The following is a 24,358-nucleotide window of genomic DNA, read 5'->3' as shown; positions in this document are numbered from 1 at the left end:
TATATCTGTGAAACTTCCTTGAAGTTTCACAGATATACATTTAAGAAGGAAGTATAGAGAAACACAGACGGAAAGAAGTGCTGCAATTTGACCTCCAGCTATCTCTGTCATAAAGCCCTTCTATCCATCCATTCATCTGTACGGAGAAAGAGATTTCTAACACTCATCTGGTGACAGATCACAAGGTCAATAGTTTAGGAATTGATTTCCAGACCTCTCTGCACACAGCAATCACTGCAGCTCTTGTGTTCGGCTGAGATGCGATATATGAATTCTCCGAGGGTTATTTGCCTTGGATCACCTTCAGTCAGTTGGGTTTAAACAATTCACCTAAAAGAATGTCTTCCCTGTGCTCAAACAACCTTGAGTGTTTTGTTTGCATATAGAAGACAAGCAACTCTAAAAATCTCCTGAATTATTAAAGGAGTCACAGCCTTTCTAAAGAAAATATATGTTTTCAGGAACTATTTTAAGATTTATATGTCTCACTGAGTATTTTTGGGACCAATATGTTTGTAACAGGTGATAGAGTGACTCCTAGTTTTACAAAAAAAAACTGAAAACCCTTCAAACATTATGGGATTTGTGACAAACTGTTTCAGAAGGATAAAATATCACTAACAAAGAAAGACCAACTCTGATGAAAATAGTGTTTTTTGTTTCTAATATGCTCCTGTGGCATTATTTCTGATGATGGAAGACGTATATAAAGAAAATTTAAGGCTTGAAATTGCTTTTCTAAACAATGTCTTTATTGAAATCGTTGTGAATCAAGAGCAGACAAAAATATACCTAGAGAAAGCTTATCGCTGTGAGGTAGAAGCGACAACAGTAAGCCACAAGCTCCCTGTTCTGTTCCATTCTGATGCATCATCAACTTGCAGACGACTAGATTAATGTACATCTTTGTTTTCCTTGTCTGAGCTTAAATCTCGCTCAAAACTGTATGACTGGATGGCTGCAATATTGTTCGCCAATTTTTCTTGGACCAGTCATGTTAGGTTGGGGCTGTAAGCTAGTAGGAGAGTGTAAATACTGTATTTCTTTGGTGTATAAGTTGACGTTTTTTTCATAGTTTGACAAGGAGTGAGAGTTATTTTGTGTTTTTTTAAACATAAATAGGCTCATATATTTGTTATTTTCCCACTAACAACCGGTTGCTCATTAGCGGTTGTTTCCGCTAAGAAAACATCTTTTGACGAGCAATGAGCATCCAATTTGACCTGCGTCAAAAGAGGCAGTGGACACAAATCTGATGTGTGAATCACGTTCGGTGTGAACGCAGCGTTACACTGAGTTTGCCAGATTTGTTCTGAAACCTCAGAATTTTCTACACTCCGGAGTGACTTATATATGGTTTTCTTCTTTCTAATAAGACATTATTTGCTCCTGCCACCTATACTCCAGGAAATACGGTAAATGGATGACGGAAAGAAGGTTATTCCTCGTCAACAGTACTGTGCACTAATCAAAGAAGACACTGTGGCCTAGAAAACGACACCATTTTTTGTTTTGACTAAAAGCAACATAATCCTAATCAAAAGACCACTGGGAATTCTTTTAAAATAACTCAAACAATGATCAGAGTGGGACTAAGTTAAAAATGTGTCAAAGTCAAACGATTCATCAAGAAAGAAAAAACAAAAGTAAGCAGCAACTTTTAACTGCCATGCATTTAAAAAGGAGCATCGCTGGACAAACATTAATCTGGGAGTGGGATTATAGACAAGTCAACAGACACACATCTGAACATAATGTTGACAGATCCCTGATGTTTTCTACAAACTACAAGAATGTTTTGACATACTTGATGACGGCTGCTGCTGCTGGAGCAGCTGAAAAACATAGCCGGCACTATTAAAAGGTGATAAATGATAGCCCTTAATGGAGTTTTTTAAGAACATGGATTAGGTAAACTGATTCCAACAACAAACCATGAGTGCTTGGAATTTAATCATCGAGATTTATGATCGCTTTTTCTCTGCTGTTCTGAAATACAGTGAAACTTGCCAAAATCATTTCAAATTTAAAATGATTCCTTTTTGGCAGACAGCCTTTGTTATTTTTACTTGAAAGGATGAATAAGTCAAGTTATAAGTTAGATAATGAGACAGGAAGTCTTTCATAATCTGTTTTGAATTTAGTTCGACTTTTATGTAGCTTGTTTTATTATAAGAAAGAATGGAAAACTTAAAAAGACCTTGAAAACTGTCCTCCAGCCGGTGCAACAGCGTGATAACACACCAACACTGTTGATACCGATTTACCCAGCAGTGATTAGCCGCTGTTTATCACCGAGTGGCTTATTACTGAAGTCAGTGGGCACGGATGGTCATTAGCTAGCCGTGCATTGACACTAATGCTCTCCCAGCTAACAGAACGGCTCTGGCTCTGCTGCACAATGCGCACACGTGCACAGTAGAGAGGGGAAAATGTGCTAGAAGAAGGCGAGGGCACACACAATTGTTAACCACAAAGGCACTTCATCAGTCCTGACTTAATCAAAAGGCCAGACTGGACGGAGCGAGCAATTAATGTGGAAACGAGGGATGATAAAGTTGGTGCAAAGGATAGAAGAAGCTCAGCAAGTCAACATCACAGGAGTCTACGTCACAAAGGCTGCAATGTCACGAGGTGTAACCCTCACTTCTCCTTGTATACACAATCCTCTATTTTCTTGGTCTTTTCCTATTAATCGGAAAAAAAAAAACAATATAGCAAAAGATCTAAATGCAGAAGCAGGCATGAAAACAGGAGGAAAAGCTAAGAAGTAAATGTATACTGAAGCAGTGCAGTGATCCTACAAACACCATCCATCAAACGGGTCGCTTAGTGTCTTGACTTAAGCCTGCATGAGTGTCTATTTCTGCATTTTAAGGCTTTGTTCCAGAAGATCCTAAGGGCCTGAGATTCAAAACAACTGAATACATTGTGATTATGTGCTATAAAAAAATTCCACATGGTTCTGTAAACCATCACAAGAAAACACTTTTGATTTAGAGTCCAAAAATTCAGAAACTCATGTACTTTGTCATTGTCAAGCATAGAAGTGGAAGAGTAATAGTTTGGGCTTGCCCTGCTGCTAACGGACCAGGGCAAAACTGCATAATGTAAGATTAAAATTGAATGGAAATGTACTTTGCACATATAAACAGACAAAAAACCAAAAGTATTTTAGAATGGAAGTGCCAAATTTAAGACTTCTATAAAAAATGTGGCAATGGTAACCAAAAGGAGTGTTACAACTTGTACTTCAGCCGCTAAGCTTACCGCTGTATATTCCAAATCTACATGTGTATCAGAGGTCAAGTCAAATTTAATTTTGTTGAGAAAATTTTATTTCTTGTCAGATTCTTTCTTGCTTTTTTTTTGGCAAAAACATAGAACTTTATTTCATTTAATCATGCAAAAATTAAAAATTAAGTTTATTATAATCTTCACTTTGGCTCAGTTTAAATAACCATTTATCTTAAAACTACATTAAAAAAACTTCATAAAATTAAATAGAAAATTGAGAGAAAAAAAAGGAAAAGATGCTTTATAAAACTGCATTACACATCTTTTTTTTGGTACCGTTTGCTGAAGATACAAAGATAAAAATGAACAAGGAGCTTAAAGGGGTAATTTCTCTCTGTAACATATAAATGTACAATGGGAGGCTGAATCATGGCTCCAAAGGTTGCTTTCAAGAAATACATTTATAGTTCCAATCGATCAGACAATAATTCTCTGTATCAAGCTAGTAAAAAGTCACATTTTTAAAGTATACCCTGTCAATAACCAGGAATAAATAAATAAATACAAGTTTACATTTCTGAGAAATGATAGAACTCACTCAAAGTAACAAAAGGTTGGATAGCCTTTGACACTGTATTCCTGCTTGAGGCCATCGAACTCCGTTGGATGGACGTTCATTCCTGCCAATACCTTAAAGATGGAAGAACAGAAAAATCTGTTATTATTGTCCAAAAACGAGAGAAGAAGCATGGTGTCTGGAAAAAATGCAATCAACTACAGTCAAGAACTAACTTCAAGCAATGGACAAGAGAAGCTCGCTGTTGAAACCAAACTGTTTACAGACATTTTTTCATTCATTTTTAGAGACTCACTTGTATTTTGGTTGGTTTAAAACAATAACAAGAGGTTGTAACTCTAAACACTAGCAGAAAAACTTGAGTCTTAATTGTTTCTAAAGTTAAATATAGTTGAATCTTCTCAGCAGATTCAGACTTCTGCTGCAAAGCATTTCAAATCAATAAAGAAAACCAAATTACTCCCAGGAGGGGATTTAACTTTTCATCAGCGTGCTTCAGAAAGACTCAAGTGTTTTAGTTCATCATCATTTCCTCTTTTTTACCATAAGAGTAGAGGAAAGTGGTCCATCATTAAGCTTTAATTCTCTCTGCTATCCATTAGAGTAACATTTTTTTTCCAATGGATCTCTTTTTTTCTACTCTGAAAACTGATAGGAGAGAAAAATCAATAAAAGCCACAAAAAAAAAAAAAAAAAAAAAAAAAGACGACAGGCAAAAAACAAGCAAACATATAGATGATATTTCCACTGGTAATTGATATTTTGCTTAACAATGGATATATTAATGTATTCTACAAGTCAAACACAGATGTGAATATGTTTAGACATTGAGAAATATAGATGTTTTCATTATTATTATGTTATAAATGAAGGAGAAGATAAATCAGACTTACAAACTGTCCTTTTGCCTCAGTGGCTGCTTGCTGAAAAATGGGCTGCATTCTTTTACAAACTCCACACCCTGCAACAAACATCAACAAAAAAACGTCGGAATAGCATGCACGTATTTACATCCTCATTGATTTATTTTATTTTTTTAAGCAATTTTCTTTATGAAACAGTTTTAGTATAAGACGGAAACTTTTATTCTTGCCGAACAATGTCCAGACTTCCTGACAAATGTCTGCCCACTATTTTAGTCGCTAAAAATGACAATAAAAAGGAGACTTACAGGGAGCATAAAACATCATGAGCACTGGCTTCTCTTCTTTCTTCAGCAACTTTCTGAAGTCCTTAAGACAAGGGACACGAGAATGAGAAAACTTTCACAATTTATCAAAGCTGCATACAAAGAACTAGAGAAGACAAATCGCCAATCTTAAAATCTAGACATTTTTAAACCACATGTATCAGCCTTTAGATCTCTGCTGAGTAATCAAAGCCACAAGCCTTTGTAGGGTCTTCTGTGAACTTATAAAGACGTTTTTCTCATCTTTATCTTCAATACTTTCAAAGTGAGACATTTATCACCATTTTGTATTGACATCCACAACAAGATATAAGGAGAGAACGGGTGATTGTTCACTGTCAGGTTTGGTGTTCATTAAAGTAGCTTGCAAATGATGTAAAATGGACCAAACGAGAGCTCTGAACTGTCAGGTAAATGTCACAAGGACTTTGACACAGGTGTGATTTGGATGAAGGTCTGAGGTGTCTGAAGATGTTTTCAGGAGCAAGTGGTAGATGAAAAACTAAACCAGCTCCTCAAGCTTTTCTATTTCAACATTGAACTCAGTCTTTACCAGGACCTGGTTACTTACTTTTTCTGTTTCAACGTGGACCACATCTTTTGCGTCAGGGTTTTCCTCCCAAAGTGGAGGGCCTGATGGGTCTTTTAGAAATGCTACCATTGACTGTATGACAGAAACATGCAGCAGAACAAGACGGAAAAAAAACAGTCAGAAATGGAAAACTACGCTAGTGTATCTTTTGTTTTCCTTTTTTAAATGTATTTCTTCTTGTCGCTCTGTCCAAGGAGTAAATAAAAAACCCTCTAGCCTCTAATGTTACAAAAAATAATCCTCCCATCAACTTTTTTTGTTTTCTTAACAACTAAAACAAAATAAAATATAGAGAGCATCCTAAGCAGTAACAATGTATGTGAATACTACCATTAAAGTCCCACCTCAACTGTATATTTCTCTATTGTAAAATTGTTTCCAGTGATCTTTTAATTCTGATTATGAAGCTTTAAACTAAAATCAAAAAGTCTGTCGTTTTTCAACCCAGTCGTACAGTTTTGAATTACAATTAACTACAGCACAAGTGTTGAATATTCATCATGTCTCGCACTCCTAGACTTTGAAAGTAGACTTCGACACAATTTTTTCAGTAGCTGCGTCATTAGTCAGAGAATTTTCAAGCATCTGGTTTTCATCTGCTCCTGATTTAAATAAGAAGTACTCAGAAATGTAGTTTTAATCGTAACTTCTTTCATATAAGTCCTCTATTATGAGTAAAAATGCTTCAACAACATGTATAAAACACAATTTTCGTTGGATCTTTAATCACTTGTTCAAGCCACATAGAAGGATGTTAAGAGTTACCATCTCTGGAGGTAAAATCAGTAAGTTATCATTTTTCTGTGTTATTAATTTTATCAACAGGCAAAACATTAAATACTTTTAATAATGAATTATTTTTATTTTATTATTAGAACTACAAGGGTTTAAAAATAAGTTTGTGGTGTTTCATGCCTCCCTGTCAGAAAAAGGACTACCAAGGAGAAATATAGTTGCTGGTAGAAAATTAAAGAAGTTTGTCTTCTTTTAAGAAATAGATCAGCTCCCTACATACTTTATGTATAGTAGTAGTATCTACTTAGACTCGGATTTGAAATTGAGTCCATGAATAAAAACAAAACAGATTCAATACTATTTCTGATCTCAGGTGTTTACTGGAAAGAAATCCCAAATAATCTACCAAACAGACATTTTTGTATAGTTTATGAATATAGATTTAAGGTAGAGACAAATGTAAGATTCACCTTTATTGTAGTAGGTCTGTTGTATTCTGTATGAAAGGTTCCATCTCTACAAGACACAGAAGGCACCAAAATAATAATGGTAAAATAATTACTTTTTAAGCTGCAGGAAAAAAACACCACTTTGCACAAAGCAGTGAGGTGTCAGAAAGTGTCAGGCAGCCACCTGGATGTCTTGTTACTCACTTGTAATGCAGCAGCTCTACTCCTCCTTGTTTTGAACTTGGGTCCACTTTTACCTTCTTACAGAGTTTACGGCCCTCTGAATCTCTGCAATGACAAAACAAAAAAAACTTTTTGAACAAAACATTCTTCTGTGAAGACCAAAAATTACAGAGGATTCAGGGAGACATATTTTTAAATGAATTATAACCACTCTACCTCTACGATCCGATCACTAATTACATTTTCTGAAGGGGTCAAGTTGAAGGAGTCATTCCTGGTTGTGATAAATTCAAAAGCTATCATTTCCAATATACTGGGGTGTTTGTAGAGTATGTGAATCTACCCTTCAAATCATGTCTTTTTCAAGGAAGGACGTGTTCTTCAGCAAGAAAACGTAAACCCACAAGTTGTGATTTTAATAACAGAAGAGCGACCAGCTCAAAGATCTAGGATCAGAGGGTCTGCCATAAGACTACAAGGTTTAGTGTTTAAAAATCCTGTTCTTTCAATTATGATTAAGCCATTTTTAGCCAAAATAAAAAACACTTGTGTCGTTTTCTGGGAGATAGTTTCTGCAGAGCGGCCGTAGTTCATTAGAAATCTACCTCTGAGTTTCTCCGTTTACATGCTCTCAAGGTATCTTTCAGACGGCGAGCAACATAAGGAAGACGTTCATGGGTCAAGTCGTCTACAAGTGGATGGATCAGAATGGAGCGGAGCAGGAAGCTTGTGGCCACCCAGCAAATTTTCAACCAAACAAATAAGCTCTTGTTCAAAGTGTCTTTTTTTCCTCTTCTCCTGATTCACAACTATTTGAATAAAGATATACTCAGAAATGAAAACTGAAGCAAAATGTACTTAATACATGTCAGTCATCATGAAAAAAATGTTACAAGAACATGTTAGAAAAATCTAAAAACACCACAGTGGGTCTTCAAGAGGTTGCATCGGGGGGTTAAACCACAAAACGTTTCTTAGACGTGGCTGTAGCTCCTCCTTCCCTATATAGGTAAATGTGGAAAATAAATTTCATACACCTAGACGTACGACAACCAGTGGGACTTTAACCTTTGACAAAGAAGTGTCTGGGTGTTATATTGACTTGTCAGGAGTTCATATAGAGGAGTGTCCTGTGGGTTTTCAATGTCAATCTGCTTAAACACTCTTGATTTAGCTCAACATCAACCTTTGTAGAGACTATACAATAACTGTCAAACAGTTGGGTAGAAAACGTGCAGGAGAGTGTGGCCTGAGTAGGACAGACTGCTGACTTGACAGAAAACTGAGGAAGGAAAAAGTGTGGCAGGAAAAGCTCCAACAGGGATAACCCGGCCTTGAGAGGATTGTCGAGCAAAATCCGTTCAAGAATTTGTGGGGGCATCACATGGAGTGGAATAGGGGAAAAAAAGATGATCAGTGGTACAAAGCGCTCTTTTCAGATGAAAGAAAAGTTTTTATTTCCTTTAGAAATCAAGACATTGAGGCACCTGTTAATGTGAGAGAGGAATGGTTGAAGACTTCTGTCTCTTTATGGTTTAAGCTTTTGTTGTGTAATATGAACTGACTGTTCAGTCCCTTTGTTTTCAAACGGCTAAAAGCTGCAGCTCATACAGCCCCTCCTGTTAGAGATTTTATTTCTTGATTTCATTTCTTGTGGATTTGGAAAAGAACACACAACATGTAGGATCAAAATATTTTGATTTCTGTAGAAACGTTTCTAAATCTAACTGCGCTTAAACAAACAGAACTATATCTTAAAGCTATCGTTGAAAAGAAAATGGATTCAGCTGTCATCCATTGCCATTTTCTAGTTATGTTCATCGGTGAGGACTTTAAAAGACAGTACACTGGAGTACTTCTAACCCAAGGCTATGTAGACGTTTCGAAGAAAAATATTTCTTGTAATATTTTGCCCGTTTTCTTTAAAGCTTTGATCAAAGAGTGTTGCACTTGTTCATAAAATGCACCTAACAAAAACATTTCAGTTGAATTTGAGGTCTGGGTCTGTTGATGCACACTTAGTCTTTCTTTTTTCAGTCAGTATCTTATCTTTCATCAGTGAGTTTGAGATCGTAGTTTTGATATCTGACAAACATTTCAAGTTTGATAGGCGGATCTATAGCCTCTTATTTTTCACTAGAATATTTTGGTGTGTAGAGAAATTAATGCATTAATGATAAATTCTTTGGTTCTATGATTAAAATACAGGACTGTATTATAATGCCACCATGGATCTATAAATGCTATTTGTTTTTTTAAAAACAAATAAAACCTCTAAATGGATTAAAATCATTGCTAATCCCATTCAGTTCTGTCGGAGTTCATTGACAGCAGCCATTGTTCAAAGTTTTTAAGATCTCTTTTAAAGGTTTTAATTTATAGTTGCCTGAATAAATTATGTTATACTGTTTATTTTGTAAAACAGAAAATAACTTTTGCTTGTTGGTTTGTATGGAGACATATTTTGATTCTCATAATGCATCATTTGTTTTTAATAACTGATAAATGGAAAATTATAAAGTTTCATCTAAGGTTTTATTAGTTTGTAGATTTTTTTTTTTAACCAATTGACTTATTTATTCATTTTTAACAGAAGAAAACAGTTAATTTTTCATTTAGAATGATCTAAAATGCGTTTATGTTTGTACACAAGTTGTCAGAAAGTGCTGCAGGTAGTGTACATAATTTAGTTATTTTAGGCCAAACTACAGATGGCAGATGGCAGCAACAGGACACAACAGGAGCAGATGTAACCTCTACACACACTTGGAGATGACGTGCAGTAACCTGATTCACGATAAATTTGCTACTCCTAGCTGTTCCAACGGCTGCCACAACACGAAACAACAAATACAAATAAAAAACACACAAATAACTGAATAAAATTGACCTAAAATTTATAAAAAGAGAAGCTACTTTTATTTTTAGAAGGTACTTTAAGAAATACTATTAACAATAGAATTTATATGTGACTTAAAGTGTGGCGAGTACAAAAATATAACTAAACATTTGTCAATATAAGGAATTCAAATCCATGTGTTTGTAACTAAATCTTCAAATCTAACAAATTACAAATATATAATAACAAATATTTTAAGATACAAAAAAAGGAAAAAAAAATGTGAAAGACAAGAACTATTGATTTAATAGTATCTGACTTTTGGATTTTCAAATGTCTTCCAAAGCCAACCTGAAGCACCTGAAGCAATGTGGGGTTCATCGTCTTGCCTTTGGGCATTTAGATACACGGGTTGGGAAGGCAGGAACCCGACCTGTGATCCTTCCATCAAAGCTCGACTGTTCTACCTCTGCAGCACGGCCACCCAAAATCAGCAAAATAACCAACGTAATATTGGATTAAAATACCAGGTGATTCATGGAAAATTACCTTTTATCAAACAGTTTGAGCAACCCACACACCAGGTTCTATAATTAGATGGTACTTTCATCTTTTCACTCTTTCATGTGAGTTAAGTCGACAGCAGACATTAAACCTTTGTGTTTCTGAACTGCTGCCTTAATATGCCAACAGAGACATAATAATGATTACCACTTCAGTTATTTTTAAACAAAAAGGAAGGAGGAAAAAACTTGATAGCGTATTTTAACAGCATTGTCTGTCTTTTCTTAAAGCTAATAAACTAACAAACTGTGTAAAACGGAAGCCATGCTGAGTGTGTTTATTATATAGCAAAGTCTGCATGTTTTTTTTTTTTTTTTTAATAGGATGAATATTTTAAAGACCAACTCCAATGAGAATTATGTTTTTGGTGTTTTTAATATGTCCTTGTGGCATTTTTCTAATTTTATATAAACAAAACTAGTATTTTTTCTTAATTCAAATCATTGTGAATCAGAACCAGACGAAAGAATGTCGTTTGAAAAGGTTTGTAGTTGTAGCTCCCTGCACCACTCCATTCCAATGAATCCACTTGCAGACAAATAGATCCATGAACGTCTTTGTTTTCCTTAAAACTGTACGACTGCAGAGCTCCAGTATTGCTTACCACTTTTCTTGCAGTGGTAATGTTAGGTTGGGGTTGTGAGGGGCTGTAAGCTAGCGGGAGAGTGTGTTATCAAAGGGATGATGGGAAATGAGTGCAGCCTTACTTCTGCGCCAACAACTCAATGGCAAATTTTGAATGAACTAATGGGAATTATTTTTTTTGTTGGATTAAAAATATTTTCTAATAACTATTTTTGCCTGTTCTAACAATAAAAGACTGTTATTTCTGAAGTATGACTAGAGAGGAGAAAAAAAAAATATTTAATTGCTTTTGACAAGACCGCTCACACAGTAATCTTCTGTCCCCTCTAAATTTCTAGAGGATTTGGGGAGAAAAAAAAAAGCATCTCTACTCTGTTTTTCTTTCCTGTATGAGATCATGCATCCCACTGGTGGAACCCAGTTGGCCAACACTCAGATTGCTCTCATCTGTTCAAAGTGTGCCATTCTGGCCCTGGTGACTCTCTTCTTTGGCAGAGCTGACAGTTCTCACGCTGCGCTATGCACTTTGGTCTCTTTCTCCCTCTGTCCGCCATGAGGTCTCAGCTGGAATTTTGGTTTGGAACCGGTCCATTTGGGATGGTAGAAATACATGCCAAAAAGCACAATACCTTGCAGCAGATCCTGGGACTCGATCTGTGTCCTTTAGTGATAAACCCAGTAGAAATCTGGCTAAGCATACATTTTTTTAAAAGATGTCTTTAGCAGAAATACTCTTGACAATATTTGTCGGCAACATTAAGTATTCTAATATTTCCAAAAACACTGAAGAAGACAAGCTTTGGTTTTAACAGACAGGTAAACATTTGGTATTCTAAGTGGAGTACTAACTGGTCCTTCTTTTTCTTTCTGTTTGGTTTTCATCTCGGAGGAGCTTGAGACACGTTCTGTACGCTGGAATGAGCACCGAGTGACAAAAACGAATTACACGTTTTCTCTCTTGGCCTCCTGTTGTATGACACACTTTTTGTTTTAGCCAGTAAGACAGTTCACACTGTTGAAGGGTAGACTGGTATGTTGAAAACAAATGAAGAATAGTGTGTGAAAAGAACGACCAAAGTAAAAAGGCCCTGAATCTCCAGAGCATCTGTATTTATCACTTCCCCAAAAAAATCCTATACATTTGATTCTGTCTATCAAAAGGCTGGATAATACAAGAAAAATATTTAGCAAGTGAATCTGATTGTTGTCAAAAAGTACCGTTCAAACTTAGCTGTCCCAGTTACGCCTTAGAATTGAGATGACCACCACAGGATTCCTGAGAGTGGTTGTGACTGCAGCACACAGCAGAAGGTCGCATGTGGAGAACAATTTTCAACTAATGGCACTTTAAGTTTGGAGTTTAGCCTGTTGTTACTGCCTAAAAGGCCACTGCGGCATAAAGCAAGGCCTCCTTGCAGAGAACTTGCATGCAGACTGAGAGACAATGGTTCCTTCCATTGTTCCTGAAAAGACCATGAACCAGAGAAAAAACAGGACGCCTAACGCCAAATGACCTCAAAGAAAAAAAAAACCCAAACTGAAGGCAAACTTACAGAACATCTAGAAACCATAAAAATGTTGACTAGTTTTGAAACTTTCAGCTTCATAAACTGCACCCATAAAATAACATGATTTATCTAAAATGTCCTAAATCAGTAGAATTGTCCAAACAAAGCCTCCTTACAGGCACCAAACAAAATTTTTTGCAATTTGATTTGTTTAAAAGTGAGTTTGGAAATATGTAAACACTTCACACTTATGAATGTAAATTCATACTGCTTTAAGAACAGGCAGATAAACGCCTGTGTAAGTCAGAGCTCCAGCTTTTGAATGTTAAAATCTTTGTTAAAAAAAGATCAAATTAAGGCAGAAACAAGTTAAACTTAAATGACTTAAAAACTATTTTTTTTACAAGAAAATATATATTTTTTAAACATTTAGTCACAAACTTTCATTCACATATAGCCTCACTTTTGGCAAAGTTCCCATGGAAATAAAGTGGTTAAGAAAGCATGTTAGCATCTAATAAGATATAGCAAATATAAAAAGGAATCAGTTATTTAAAATGTTCTAGATCTCAATGAAAATTGACGATGAAAGTGGAATTCAGAAAAACAAGTTCCGGATTGTCCTATTATTGTGTAGGTTTGTAGATATTCTGTAAGTACAGATTGAAATACAGTTATAAATACGTTTTGTTATTAGAGGCTATTGGATGCTGATGGCAAAAGCTGTATTTATAGACTGTTTTTACAAACCCACACAAACCATCTTTTCAGCCCCACTGTGATGTGTCATTAGCAATGTTATAAATCAGCCAAGCATTTATAGTGTTTTTGCCATGTGATATATATGAGACAGTCTTGTGATATAGTAATAGAGGTGTTTATGTGGCTGAGGGAGAACATTGACTGCATAAGAGAAACGGACTGAGTGATTCCTCCTCCCTCACATTCCAAACAGGAAGTACCAAAATCTTTGACAGATTCTCCTGAAATGGTAGGAATGTGGCCTTCCAACAAGCTCACTGCTGATTGGTGAGAGTGGTTGCCATAGAAATGTAAACTAAGACCAACTTGAACCAATCACTGCTTATTGTGGACTTCTGGTTCCAACATGGCGACGTCCGCAAGGCAAAAAAAATGAATCGACTTTTCTATGAGTCGTGTCACACTCACTCAGTCCAGTTCTCATATACAGTCAGTGGTGGAGATAGAAGAGAAGCACACAACGCTCTTTACAATCAGGCTCTCGTAAGTCCGCCTTTTGATTTGTGATTGTGGTTTGCTGTGCATATACCGAACCACTACAATTTTACTGTACCCGTGCAGACCTTTTTTTTCTTTTTTAAAAGGAGCATTTTATGTTGTCTTACTTTTAAATCAAATGACTACTTACCCACAATTGACCCAGGCAATGGTCCCTTGGCCTTTTACTGTTTGTGCAACATCGGACAGCAGCTTCAAATGGGAGTCTCCCGACGTTGCTACGGACAGAAAATAATCTCCGATCAGTCTGGTCACTGAAGCTGCTAAACAGCTCAGGACAATCCCGAGCCACGAGACAGAGAAGACACTGTCATGTCAAATACGGTGTAGAGGAATTAAGTTACAGTGCAGCTCAATAGTCTGCTGAAAACAAAAGAGATGAGGGACTTTGGGTTAGAGTGGAGATGGAGGAGCATTCTCTCAAGCCTTTGACAGGAAGGGTTTAGGGGAGTGGCTAGTGTTACTTCAGCTTTTATCTCACAAAAGACTGACCCTCCAAAAGATGGAGGGATTATACAATGAATGCTAAAGCAAACTACATTTCCAGCAAAGAGAGACAAATGTATCCTGAGGCACTAAGAAAAATGTCTTAACAATTAAAAATGCATGGTGTTTATCAGTAAGAAAACACAGTAGCTGTAAACACTTTGCTTTTTAGAAAAAGAGACAACCTGGTATTGAGTGCTACACTGAAAAAACGTAACGATTTTTGTTTTTCCAGTAAAGCAGAATAAAGCGGTGCGCTGTCTTGACTGAATAAAATAAGAACTGTATTGTGTACATAATGTTGTGATGTTATTATTTCACTGAAAGTAAATGTGTTTTACCTGATCAAAAATAGCCTTTCGATGTTTCAGGAAGTCCAATACTTAATAAATTCAGACTCAATGTCATGAGTCTCCTTATTGAGCCCTGAATCCCTCTGAAACAGTTTACTGAACCAACTGATATCTGCGATTAAAATAAAGTTTAAGTAATTATATCTCAAGTGAGCAGATAAACTACGTATAATCTGTTTAAACCTTTAAATAAATCAATTACAAGGAAATCGATTACATAAATCTCAGTCAAAACAAGCGCTTTAGCACATTTCTGAGTACTAATCTAGCAGGAATCAGAACTGCAGAAAAAAATATAATTGCTAAAGATGAGACATATTTACAATGCAGGTAAAAAAAACTTTATTGACACTAAATTTCTAATAAAGTTCAACACAAATGTTAGACACATTTCATACAGTTTGATGCTTAATAACTGTAGATGATACAGGTTTCTGTTTCTTCATATTCATGCATTTTATTCCAAACATCTCGTAAGGCTTTTATAATTATTCAAAAGTTGTTTTTTTTTTTTGGCAAAAGAAATATCAGATAGCAATTAAGTTGGGAATAGTTTTCGCCAGTGAGTAATTGAGAATTTAGATGAAATATCCATAAAAAAAAGTAGTTTAGTCTCCAGTTCTAAAAATATTAAAAGTTAATTTTCATGCACATTGACTGTTTTTTTAAATCAAACATTGCAGGATTTATGTCATTAATATATATGAATGCTAAAATGTTAAAGTACTTTCAAACTGTATTTTTTAATCCAAATAGTTAATATAAGAGCCTAACTTAAACAACTCATATAAACACGTTAAACAACCAGTACAACTCTACACAGTGATGTTCTGAAAGGTTTTTACTTTTAGAATTTAAGTCGTAAAAAAACAAAACAATATGAGCATCAAAAAGGAGGTAATTTAGTTACACAATTCACTTACATTTGGCTTTGACAAAATACTTCAAACAGTATCCTCTCATTGGAACAGCTTTAGAGTCAAGAAAGTTCAAATACATCTCTACTTTTGCTCTTTTTTAGCTCAAAGCTTCATGAAAGCTCAAGCAAATAAACAGGGACACTGCTGCGGTTTTGATTAAACCAAAAGAAAAAAAAAAGCAAGGCAAGTGTCTGAAAAAAAGGGTTTCAGACAGTGTTAATGAGTCAGAGGCAGAGCAGCACTGTGATTGCTGAAGTGAGAAAAAGAATGAAGTAGCTGGAAGAGGTGGGAAGATCAAAACCTGCAGGAGAGAATCCTCTGCTGTCTTTGAAGGTGGGTCTTTATGAACCATCAGCCTCTGATCAATCAGAGCTGGAGCTCAATCTATGGAAGCCACAACCAGTACATCTGAGCTGGTGTGCCTCGTGAATCGTGAAACAAGCAAGAGGCTGTGGAGCTCTGACAGGCTGCTGGCGCTTATGGAGCACAGTACGGGTCCTCTGGAAGGAGCCATTAGTGAGGGCCTCTCTGTACCAGACCATTGAGCTCATTCGCATCACATCTTCTTGTTGGAGAAACAATACAAACTAAAAAACCTCCTGGAGCACATGTTTTTGTTTCAAAACAGATGATTGGAATAATTATTTCAGCTTGTTTTTAGCAACTAAACTGTTTCTAAGCTAATAAACTAATATTCATCTTAAAACATACTGTCGTAGTAGAAGGTTCTCCTGAATTACTTTTTCTTGGATATATTTTTATTAAAAGAAAATCAACATTTCTTTTTATAAAAAAAAAAAAACGTTTAAATATTTAATACAAATGCATATTTTCTATTTTGTCTTGGCCAATTCTGCTGCCTCTCACTTTTTTCGCTCTCCGTTTACAGTATAATGTTATGGGACCGGTTTGGCCGTAGTGTAAGCATAAAAAGTAATTTGTCTCTGGGTGGCCTGGTCATTTGGTTTAATGACAGCAAAGGGAAGTCTCCAACCTTGCAAAGTGTATATAAATGGCAGATCTTTCTAAACACTAAAGAGCACTTTGAGTCTCCGACCAGCTACAAGGCTCATAAAATGTGCAAAACAAGTATAAATGTAGACAATCAGACAGTCATCCTGACACTTCAATCATGAACAAAAAAAGTTTACTGTTTTACCCCAAAGGTGTGAAAGGAATCAGGTGTTAAAGCAAATTTGAACACTAAAATCAGCAATTAAGAACTCGTTATTTTTTTCAATGGAAGTTTAACTTTCCTTCTATTCAAATCACTGACTGTGAAAAACAACCTAAATAAAAAAAAGCTGTTCTGTAATTAAAATTCGACAAATTAATTGAAATTTAATGGGGCTGTGTTGATGGTAATACCTAGCTTTAATTAATTTAATGTGAAATATTGGTCTGGCTTCCTTTTCATCAGTGTTGTTATTCCAGTTAATGTATTTAGTTTGTGTGATTCAAGCACAGATGTTAAGAGAATTACCATTATGTTCTTAGATTTCATATTTAATGTGGAAAAATATTTTAAGTTATGTAAACACAGTTTTGATGTAAAGACTATTTCTGGAGAGCATGGGACTAATAATTTATTTCTCTCTTGTTGTTCACAATCTCATGTGACTGGCTGGCCTGAGACAGGAGAAGAAAGAAGCCTTGTCTGAAATAATTCAATTCTTTTGACCGTTTTAAAACTGTATCTGAATTGGTCTTGTAAGAAAATGCAAAAATGTATATATTTTAGAGTGGAAAGTGTTATATTTCAGGTCATCATACATCCAAACGGTACCTGTTTTTGTGTAGAGCACCAGAACGTTGGTTCTTGTCCTGAGAAGCTTCTTGAAGTCTTTGTGGTCCCCAACTTTCTCTATTAGAGGAGACACTTTGACAGCGTCCAACGCCGACAGCAGCATCAACTGGAAAAACAGAGACAAGTTAAACGCTCTAAATTAAAAAAAAAAAGTTACTTTTAGATTTTGAAAATTCAATTTGTTCATAACATAAAATAAAGAAGCAAAAACAATCCAACAATCGAACATTTTATGTTCATTTACCATTTTAATTCCACTTTCTTTGTATAATTTCATCATAGTCTCATCAGTTTCAACTTAAAACATCAGTTTTACTGTGTAAATCTAAGGCAATAATATATATACATACTTTATAACTTTAGTATTTAAATATTTCTTTAGACAGCTTCTAAATATACTGCAGTTTTGAGCTTTTCCTAAAACATAAAGCAAAAGTGTATATGAAATTTGTCAGAGTTTACTGAGGAACATCTCCATCATGTCAATAGTTCCTTCAATATAATTAACTCCAATAAATAATACAGGAAACAAACACATGGGAGTGAGCTGTGTACTTTAATCATTAAATTCAAAAATGTAAAAATGAGTGGGTTGTGCTTCAGCCCCAGTGGGCTGTTTCCATGCATTCTCATTTTCTCCATTCCATCACCATTCATTAAATAGTCCCTCATTAAGGTGCACAGAGAACTAAATTAGATGCCAGACCTCGTCTGCTCACTCAGCGGATTGAGTCGGATGAGTGACATCACTCAGAATGAAAACAAGCATCTGTCTGCCTCGTTTTCCTTTTTAATTCCAACTAGATGTTCTTCTGAGTGAAAACACTTGGACTGTAAGATGTGGTGTTTCTGTCATTTGTTTTCCACCAGTAAAGAAAAGAAAAGAAACCTCAATTTAAATCAGAAGACATTAGTAAGATTATGAACTGGTGAGTATTGTCTTTCTTCATGGATTCACATTACTCATAGAAAATAACTCAATAATAAAGTGATTGTGGTTAAGTGACACTTCTTTTTCTCAATAATATTCAAAAGTTCTGTGGTGCACAAGGGAGTTATGCCAACAATGTCTTCCTTTCCAAAGAATACAGCTAATCAAAGATGGAACTTTGAAAGGGATTAATCCTCTAGTAAATACTTTTTTTTAAAATCCACTCATCTCCTTTATTCACATTAACGCGGTGAGTAGTTTTTAGATTAAATTGGTCAAGTAAAGTTTAGAGACCCACTTCAATGAAAATTGTATGCATTTCTGAGTATTCCTTTATATAAATTGCTCTCATTCAGGAGCAGAGGGAAATTTCCCATTTGTAAAAGCTTGTAGCTGTGGTGTAGAAGCTACAATGGCAGGTCACAAGCCCCCTGTTCTGCTCCATTCTGATGCATCCACTTATAGATGAATACATCCATGTACTTCTTCATTTTCCTCGTCTGCGCTGAAATCTGGCTGGATAATTCAGAAATTTGTCGCCATTTTTGTTCCACCAATAATGTTGGGTTGGAGACATGAGGGGCTGTAAGCTAGCGGGAGAACATGTAAAAAGATGGATGATGGGAAGTAACAGTCCCACTGACAACTAAGAAGAGAGTTTCTAATAAACTATTGCCGCTCTGCAGAAACTATGTCCAAGAAAACGACACAGATTTTTTGATTTTGGCTAAAAATCGCATAATCACAATTTAAACTTTTACTTTTACAGTAGATCAAATGATGATTGAAGTGGGACTTTTAAAAAAATGATATCGATTAGATGTCCGACAACCATGTAACAGACAAACAAAGCTACCTGTGCTTAATACAAATGCTGATCAGAGATTCTGAGAAAGTCAGAGTGTCAGTATTCAATGCAACATAAAGATTTTAGTTTTATGTTTTAACCAATGAAGTTAAACTCCCTAGAAAGACATTTTAAGTCACAAATTACATTGTTTTGTACATAAATCATAGCTCTTAATAAGATTAGTCAATATTAATGATGTTAGACATAGAGAGCATTTTTCACAGGCTGAATAGCCCATTGTCATCCACGGACATGTTAACAATAAAAACCACAAAAGTTTACAGTTTCTCCATAAAAATGATCATGTGAAGTGCCAGCTTGTGTTTTACAGAAGTCTTGATGATTGAAGAAACTGTTATTTTAAGATTAGGACGTTCCAAAGGCCGAGCATTCCAAAACATAGTTTATTTTTTTTTTTTATGTCTGTCGCTGATTTGTACCAATCAAAGTATTAATTTGCTCTAAACTGAAGTTTTGAAAAAAAAAGCCATCTCCAGCCTTACTGAAGGCCGAAATCTCCACCTAAAACAGTGTAATTTTCCAGAATAATACATAACGGGAAGCCAGACAAATTCCTCTCAAATCCACTGGTGCTGATCTGCTGTGGCTCACTGCATCCGCTTAACACCACTGGTTCTAAAATAAAATCTAAAAACTTGAGCCGGTGCGAACGCAGCTTCAACGTAGCATTATTGTGACATTTGAGATGTGGTTAATACAGAAATATATATATATATATATATATATATATATATAAAACTCTAGATGTAAATGCAAGAATGGACATTTTTTAAAGCCAAAACACACCGGGTTGGATGCCGCCTCAGCCAACTACCAGTAGAACCTTGACAGCAGCTCCTTATTCCTGTTCTCCCACAATTACTTCCTTCTGAAAAAACGTGATAATGCAAGAGGCATTGCAATGTGATGTTTGGGCATGTTCCCAAGACCATCCTTCGCCATTATCTCCACAGACTTTAACACATGCTGCAGGTGGAAAGCCTGATTGCTATAAAGTAGATCAATAGTGAAGAGACCAAGTAGACCAGCACGATTTGGTACAACAGAGTCATTTTTCACTGTTACACAGATACCGGGCACGCATTAGGAATGCTCAATGAGGAAAAGTGCAAAAACAAGAAGAAAATAAGTCTTAAGGCATCACATAAAGCTGCACATTATTAACTTAAGAAGTGAATTAGCTAAATAATCTATCAGATAAAGAATTTAATATTTTTTAACTTTGTAAACAGTTTCAAAAATAACTTCAATTAAAGAATCGTCTATTACAAATAAAACACAATAAAAAAAATGTACTGACTTCATGTGTCAGCCTAGATTTAAAAAATAATTTACTGTCATTTCCACAAAAAAATGCTCAACCTTCTGCTTCATTGGCACAAATGTGTGTTTGTCATGCTACTTAAAAACAACAAGAAATATTATTGCTTTTTTTATATTTGTTTCTTCCCCTGAATCACAACAATTTGAATGAAGAACTACCCAGAAATGCAAATTGAAGCTTAATTTTCTAAATATAAGTCATACCAAAAAAACTACTTTTGGAGTGGATCTCTAAAAGTATCACAAAGGAATGCTCTAGAAAGAATATGATCAGTTTATAACTTTATAAGACTAGAAATGCAAACATTAATGTAAAAATATCAAAATAATAACATCTTTGACAGTTATTTTTAGAAACAAAAAAGATAAGTTATCCTGAATTGTGAACCTGTCTCACCTCTGACAGGTATTAAATGACTTTAAAAAGTGAGGAGCTTAAAGAGAAAAACGTGCAAATTAATTCATAAATCATTTTGTGTAAGAACATATTCAGTCTTCCATATGCATACATGTATATAAGCTACCGATAACTCCAATTTGGTGGACATTAGGATTTTTTAGCGGTCTGTTAACATGTTACAAAACCTATAAGAGATATATTTTCTCCAGACAGCCAGCATGACAATCCCCACTAAATAAAATGCTATTTTAAAATATTTTATCCACTTACTACCCCGAAAAAAATAGTACATTTGAGAAGAAGACTTGTTCAGCTTATCTGCCTGCTGGCCAACTAAGCAAAAACATTATTGTGTGTATTTTAGTAGGAAATTGTTTTGACAGGCAGGCCCGAACAACAAGACAGCTCTCCTCGAAAAAACTGCTGCAGTGGTTAATCACCTCCGCGCTCACTGCAGCGCCTCTTCAAAACATGACAAGATAAGCAACAACCCCAAACAAAAACCACCACTAGTAGAGGAACAAAAAATAAGCAGAAATAATGACAACAATGGCTGATATGATGGAACAATTGAGGTCAGTCTATCTGGATGATTTTAATCCCAATTACTATAGATTTCCTGCTATTGTACTTCTCTGTAAGAGCGAAACATATCAAATAAATAATTCTGCTTCTAACAGATTCTTCTGCATTGAAACAGAAAACTAGAGCAGAAGTGAGAACTTTCCCAGCCATCAGTGCAAAACAAAAACAAAAAAATATCATTATTCATTTGGATTAACATCACAAAGATTTGCCACTAAAGTCCTACTATTTTTTTTAATAATAAAAAACACAAATTAAATAATTTCTTCAACCTGATTCTCACGTCAGTTTGAAATCAGCAGAACTGAAAAAAATTCAGTGTCTTTAATCTCATTCTAGTGCATTTTTTAATGTAAAGATATATAACAGAGACATTACTCATATTTTCAGCATTAGAGTCTTAAGTTATCAGTGTGCCTTAAATATATGTTTTGAATTTTTTTGGTGACGGCCATAATGGTTAATATTTACCTTTTTTTACACCCTATTTGAGGATTTAAGTCCATGTCAAATTACAGCAGAGTCACCACCTAAAATTCAAACTCCTGGGTGCCTTTTAGCTACAAAGAGCTGTGGCTTTTAGCCAGGAAAACAAACAGTTTCCCTGCCCAAAAAGCACACAGTGTGTAAAAAAAAAAAAACACTTGAGTCCCAGCAAAGCTTGTAAAATTTACTCTACAACAGGAAGCAAAGCAGGAAAAGGTTATGTCGCCATTGAGCAGCGGGTAAAGTTGCAAGAATGCCATGATATTGCTTGCTCTAACAAAGCTAAAAGCCTCAGTTATCTTTGAGGGATCCACGTCTACAAGGAACATTTGAAGGACTCATTTATTATGAAACTGACTCAATTTTGTCCCTAAATTCAGACAGTCTTTGTCTTTTGATGGAGCACACATTAAATGTGATTATTTTCATTTACATTTGGGTTGATCACATTCAGTAAGTACAATTTTAGCAACTTTGTTTTGTTTTAGACCTGAAATATCAATTGAAAGACTTTTGCAGTAGAATGTAACCTTTATCTCAATTTATTTAGCTTTCCATCCACGCATCCCTTCTCCTGTTTGTTCAAGGTAACGTTTCTAAATACAAACAAAAACAAGTCGAGCTGCTTTTTCTCTAGCTTCCACACTTTTCTCATCTCAATTGAGACGTATAGATCCTATAGTGAGCTTGAAAATGTGCAATTATTCAAATTTTTTGTACAGAACTTTGGGTTTAAAATAATTAAAAAATCCTCATCGCCGAATCAAACCACTTTAGTCCTTCTCATATGTCTTGCTCGACAAAAATCTTTCGAGCCGTCATCCTGAACCTAAACTTGCAATTAGAGGTAGACAGATTAATCGTCAGCTGACAAATTGGCTCAATTTTTGCCATTTTAAAATAATAGACATATAGGGTAATGTCTGGACAGATCGCACTGATTAACAGCGCATACTTTTCCAGCAAGTTGTTGCTGTGGAAACGGAATAGGATATGGAGAAACTGATCCTTTTTGTCAATTAAAGTGTCAAAAGCTATAATAGTTAAAGTGGAGCTCAAGCTCAGAGGATTTGGGACAGGGGTGTCCAAACTTTTAGCAAAGAGGGGCAGATTTGGTGAAATGAAAATGTGAGAGAGCCAATCATTTGCCTGCATTATTTGAATCCTTGTATTCACATTAAATGTAATGTAAATTTGCATTTTTTTAAACTAAAATTACTGTGAATTTTATATTTGTAGACCAGAAATAAAATAAAGAAAAAGTCTATCTACATTAAAAAAAAAATAAATAAATTTGGGTTCATATTGACATGTTGTCCACGATTAAATGCTCACTGTAAACTTTTATATTTAAATCTTGTAAATAGGGAAGTAAAAAACACAGGAGTCTTGATCGCATAAACACATAATTCTATTCTTCTCATTTGGCTCTAAAGATCAACTAACTGCAGGTTGTTGCCATATTTTTGCCAATCATGAAGTCATACACACACTTTTAGGAAAGTGTTGGGGCTGCATATATATTAATGCTATAGCAAGAACCTGAGGACCAGTGGAAATGTGGGCCAGACTTTGGACATGCCTGATTTAAAATATGCAACAATTAAAAAAAAAAAAGTGGAATGTTTATTATTGTCAATTTTTATAAGGTTAAATTGATTTTTTGAAATATATGTTTTACTTTTAATGTTTTAATTAGTTAATTTGTCAAATTAGCTCTTAAAAAATAGAACAAATTTAAATCTAGCATGCAAATAAATGCGAAAATCAAAACTACCATAACATGACTAAGTCTTACACAAGCTGCTGGAGTTATAAACTTTCGTTTCCGCTTTGTGACTTTTGTAGCCTCTCGATTAGCTGCTAAGATTCATGGCTGTTTTGGCTAGACAGATGTGTGTGAAACAAACCATTGAAAGTTTTTTTTTAAGGTTTCTGTCTGTTTTGACTGATTGTACAGCGCGTGCAGGAGGCTCGCCACGAAACTGCATTGTGTAAACAGTAAATAAACAACACAAGTCACGTCACATGCGCAGCAGAAACCACATTAAAAAAAAAAAAAAAAGTTTTACTAGCTTGTTATAGCTGAGCTACCAAGTTCAGTCAGGGGCTGTCAACTTCCCTCCCGTACCTGCTGCACCAGCAGGCTAGGAGACGTGCTGAGAACCATAGCGATTCATTTGCCCTCTCTTCTCTTTCCAAACCAGCGAGAGCCCCAAACTCCCGCCTGCCCCACACCAAACCGCCGAGACTCATTCAAAAACACCAATCCTTCGACTCACCAGCAGCACCAGCATGGACATTTTCGCCTCTCTCATCCTACTCCCGTTGCGGTTCCAAGAGGCCATGATGCCGTTGCCACGTCTGGATACGCAAGCGCACTCCGATTTTCCCGGATTGTCGAGCGGGGCGCAAGCGCCTCTGGGAAATGAAGTCCTGGTAAAATAAACCAGTACTTGAACCTGAAACCCACGTTAT

At 35.5% G+C, this 24,358-nt stretch overlaps 1 protein-coding gene across 2 annotated transcripts in view; it reads right to left on the bottom strand.

Moving 5' to 3' along the window:
- The window catches only part of pdia5 (protein disulfide isomerase family A, member 5), a 45,917-nt gene extending 21,559 nt beyond the window's left edge, over positions 1-24,358 (bottom strand). The window contains exons 1-9 of one of the 2 annotated variants that reach the window (XM_024286264.2): positions 24,163-24,358; positions 17,264-17,390; positions 13,849-13,936; positions 6,984-7,067; positions 6,801-6,846; positions 5,575-5,667; positions 4,986-5,046; positions 4,708-4,775; positions 3,836-3,927 (exon numbers count right to left, since the gene is read on the bottom strand). In XM_024286264.2, the coding sequence (XP_024142032.1) occupies positions 3,836-3,927; positions 4,708-4,775; positions 4,986-5,046; positions 5,575-5,667; positions 6,801-6,846; positions 6,984-7,067; positions 13,849-13,936; positions 17,264-17,390; positions 24,163-24,228 (725 nt within the window). In that variant the 5' untranslated portion in view covers positions 24,229-24,358. The remainder of the gene's footprint in view (positions 1-3,835; positions 3,928-4,707; positions 4,776-4,985; positions 5,047-5,574; positions 5,668-6,800; positions 6,847-6,983; positions 7,068-13,848; positions 13,937-17,263; positions 17,391-24,162) is intronic. The other variant, XM_024286263.2, reaches the window with a different exon arrangement.

This window comes from Oryzias melastigma, linkage group LG21 (genome assembly GCF_002922805.2).
Source record: "Oryzias melastigma strain HK-1 linkage group LG21, ASM292280v2, whole genome shotgun sequence".
Taxonomy (NCBI): domain Eukaryota; kingdom Metazoa; phylum Chordata; class Actinopteri; order Beloniformes; family Adrianichthyidae; genus Oryzias; species Oryzias melastigma.
The sequence above is the reverse complement of the archived record's forward strand: the minus strand, read 5'-3'. Positions and strand labels throughout refer to the sequence as shown.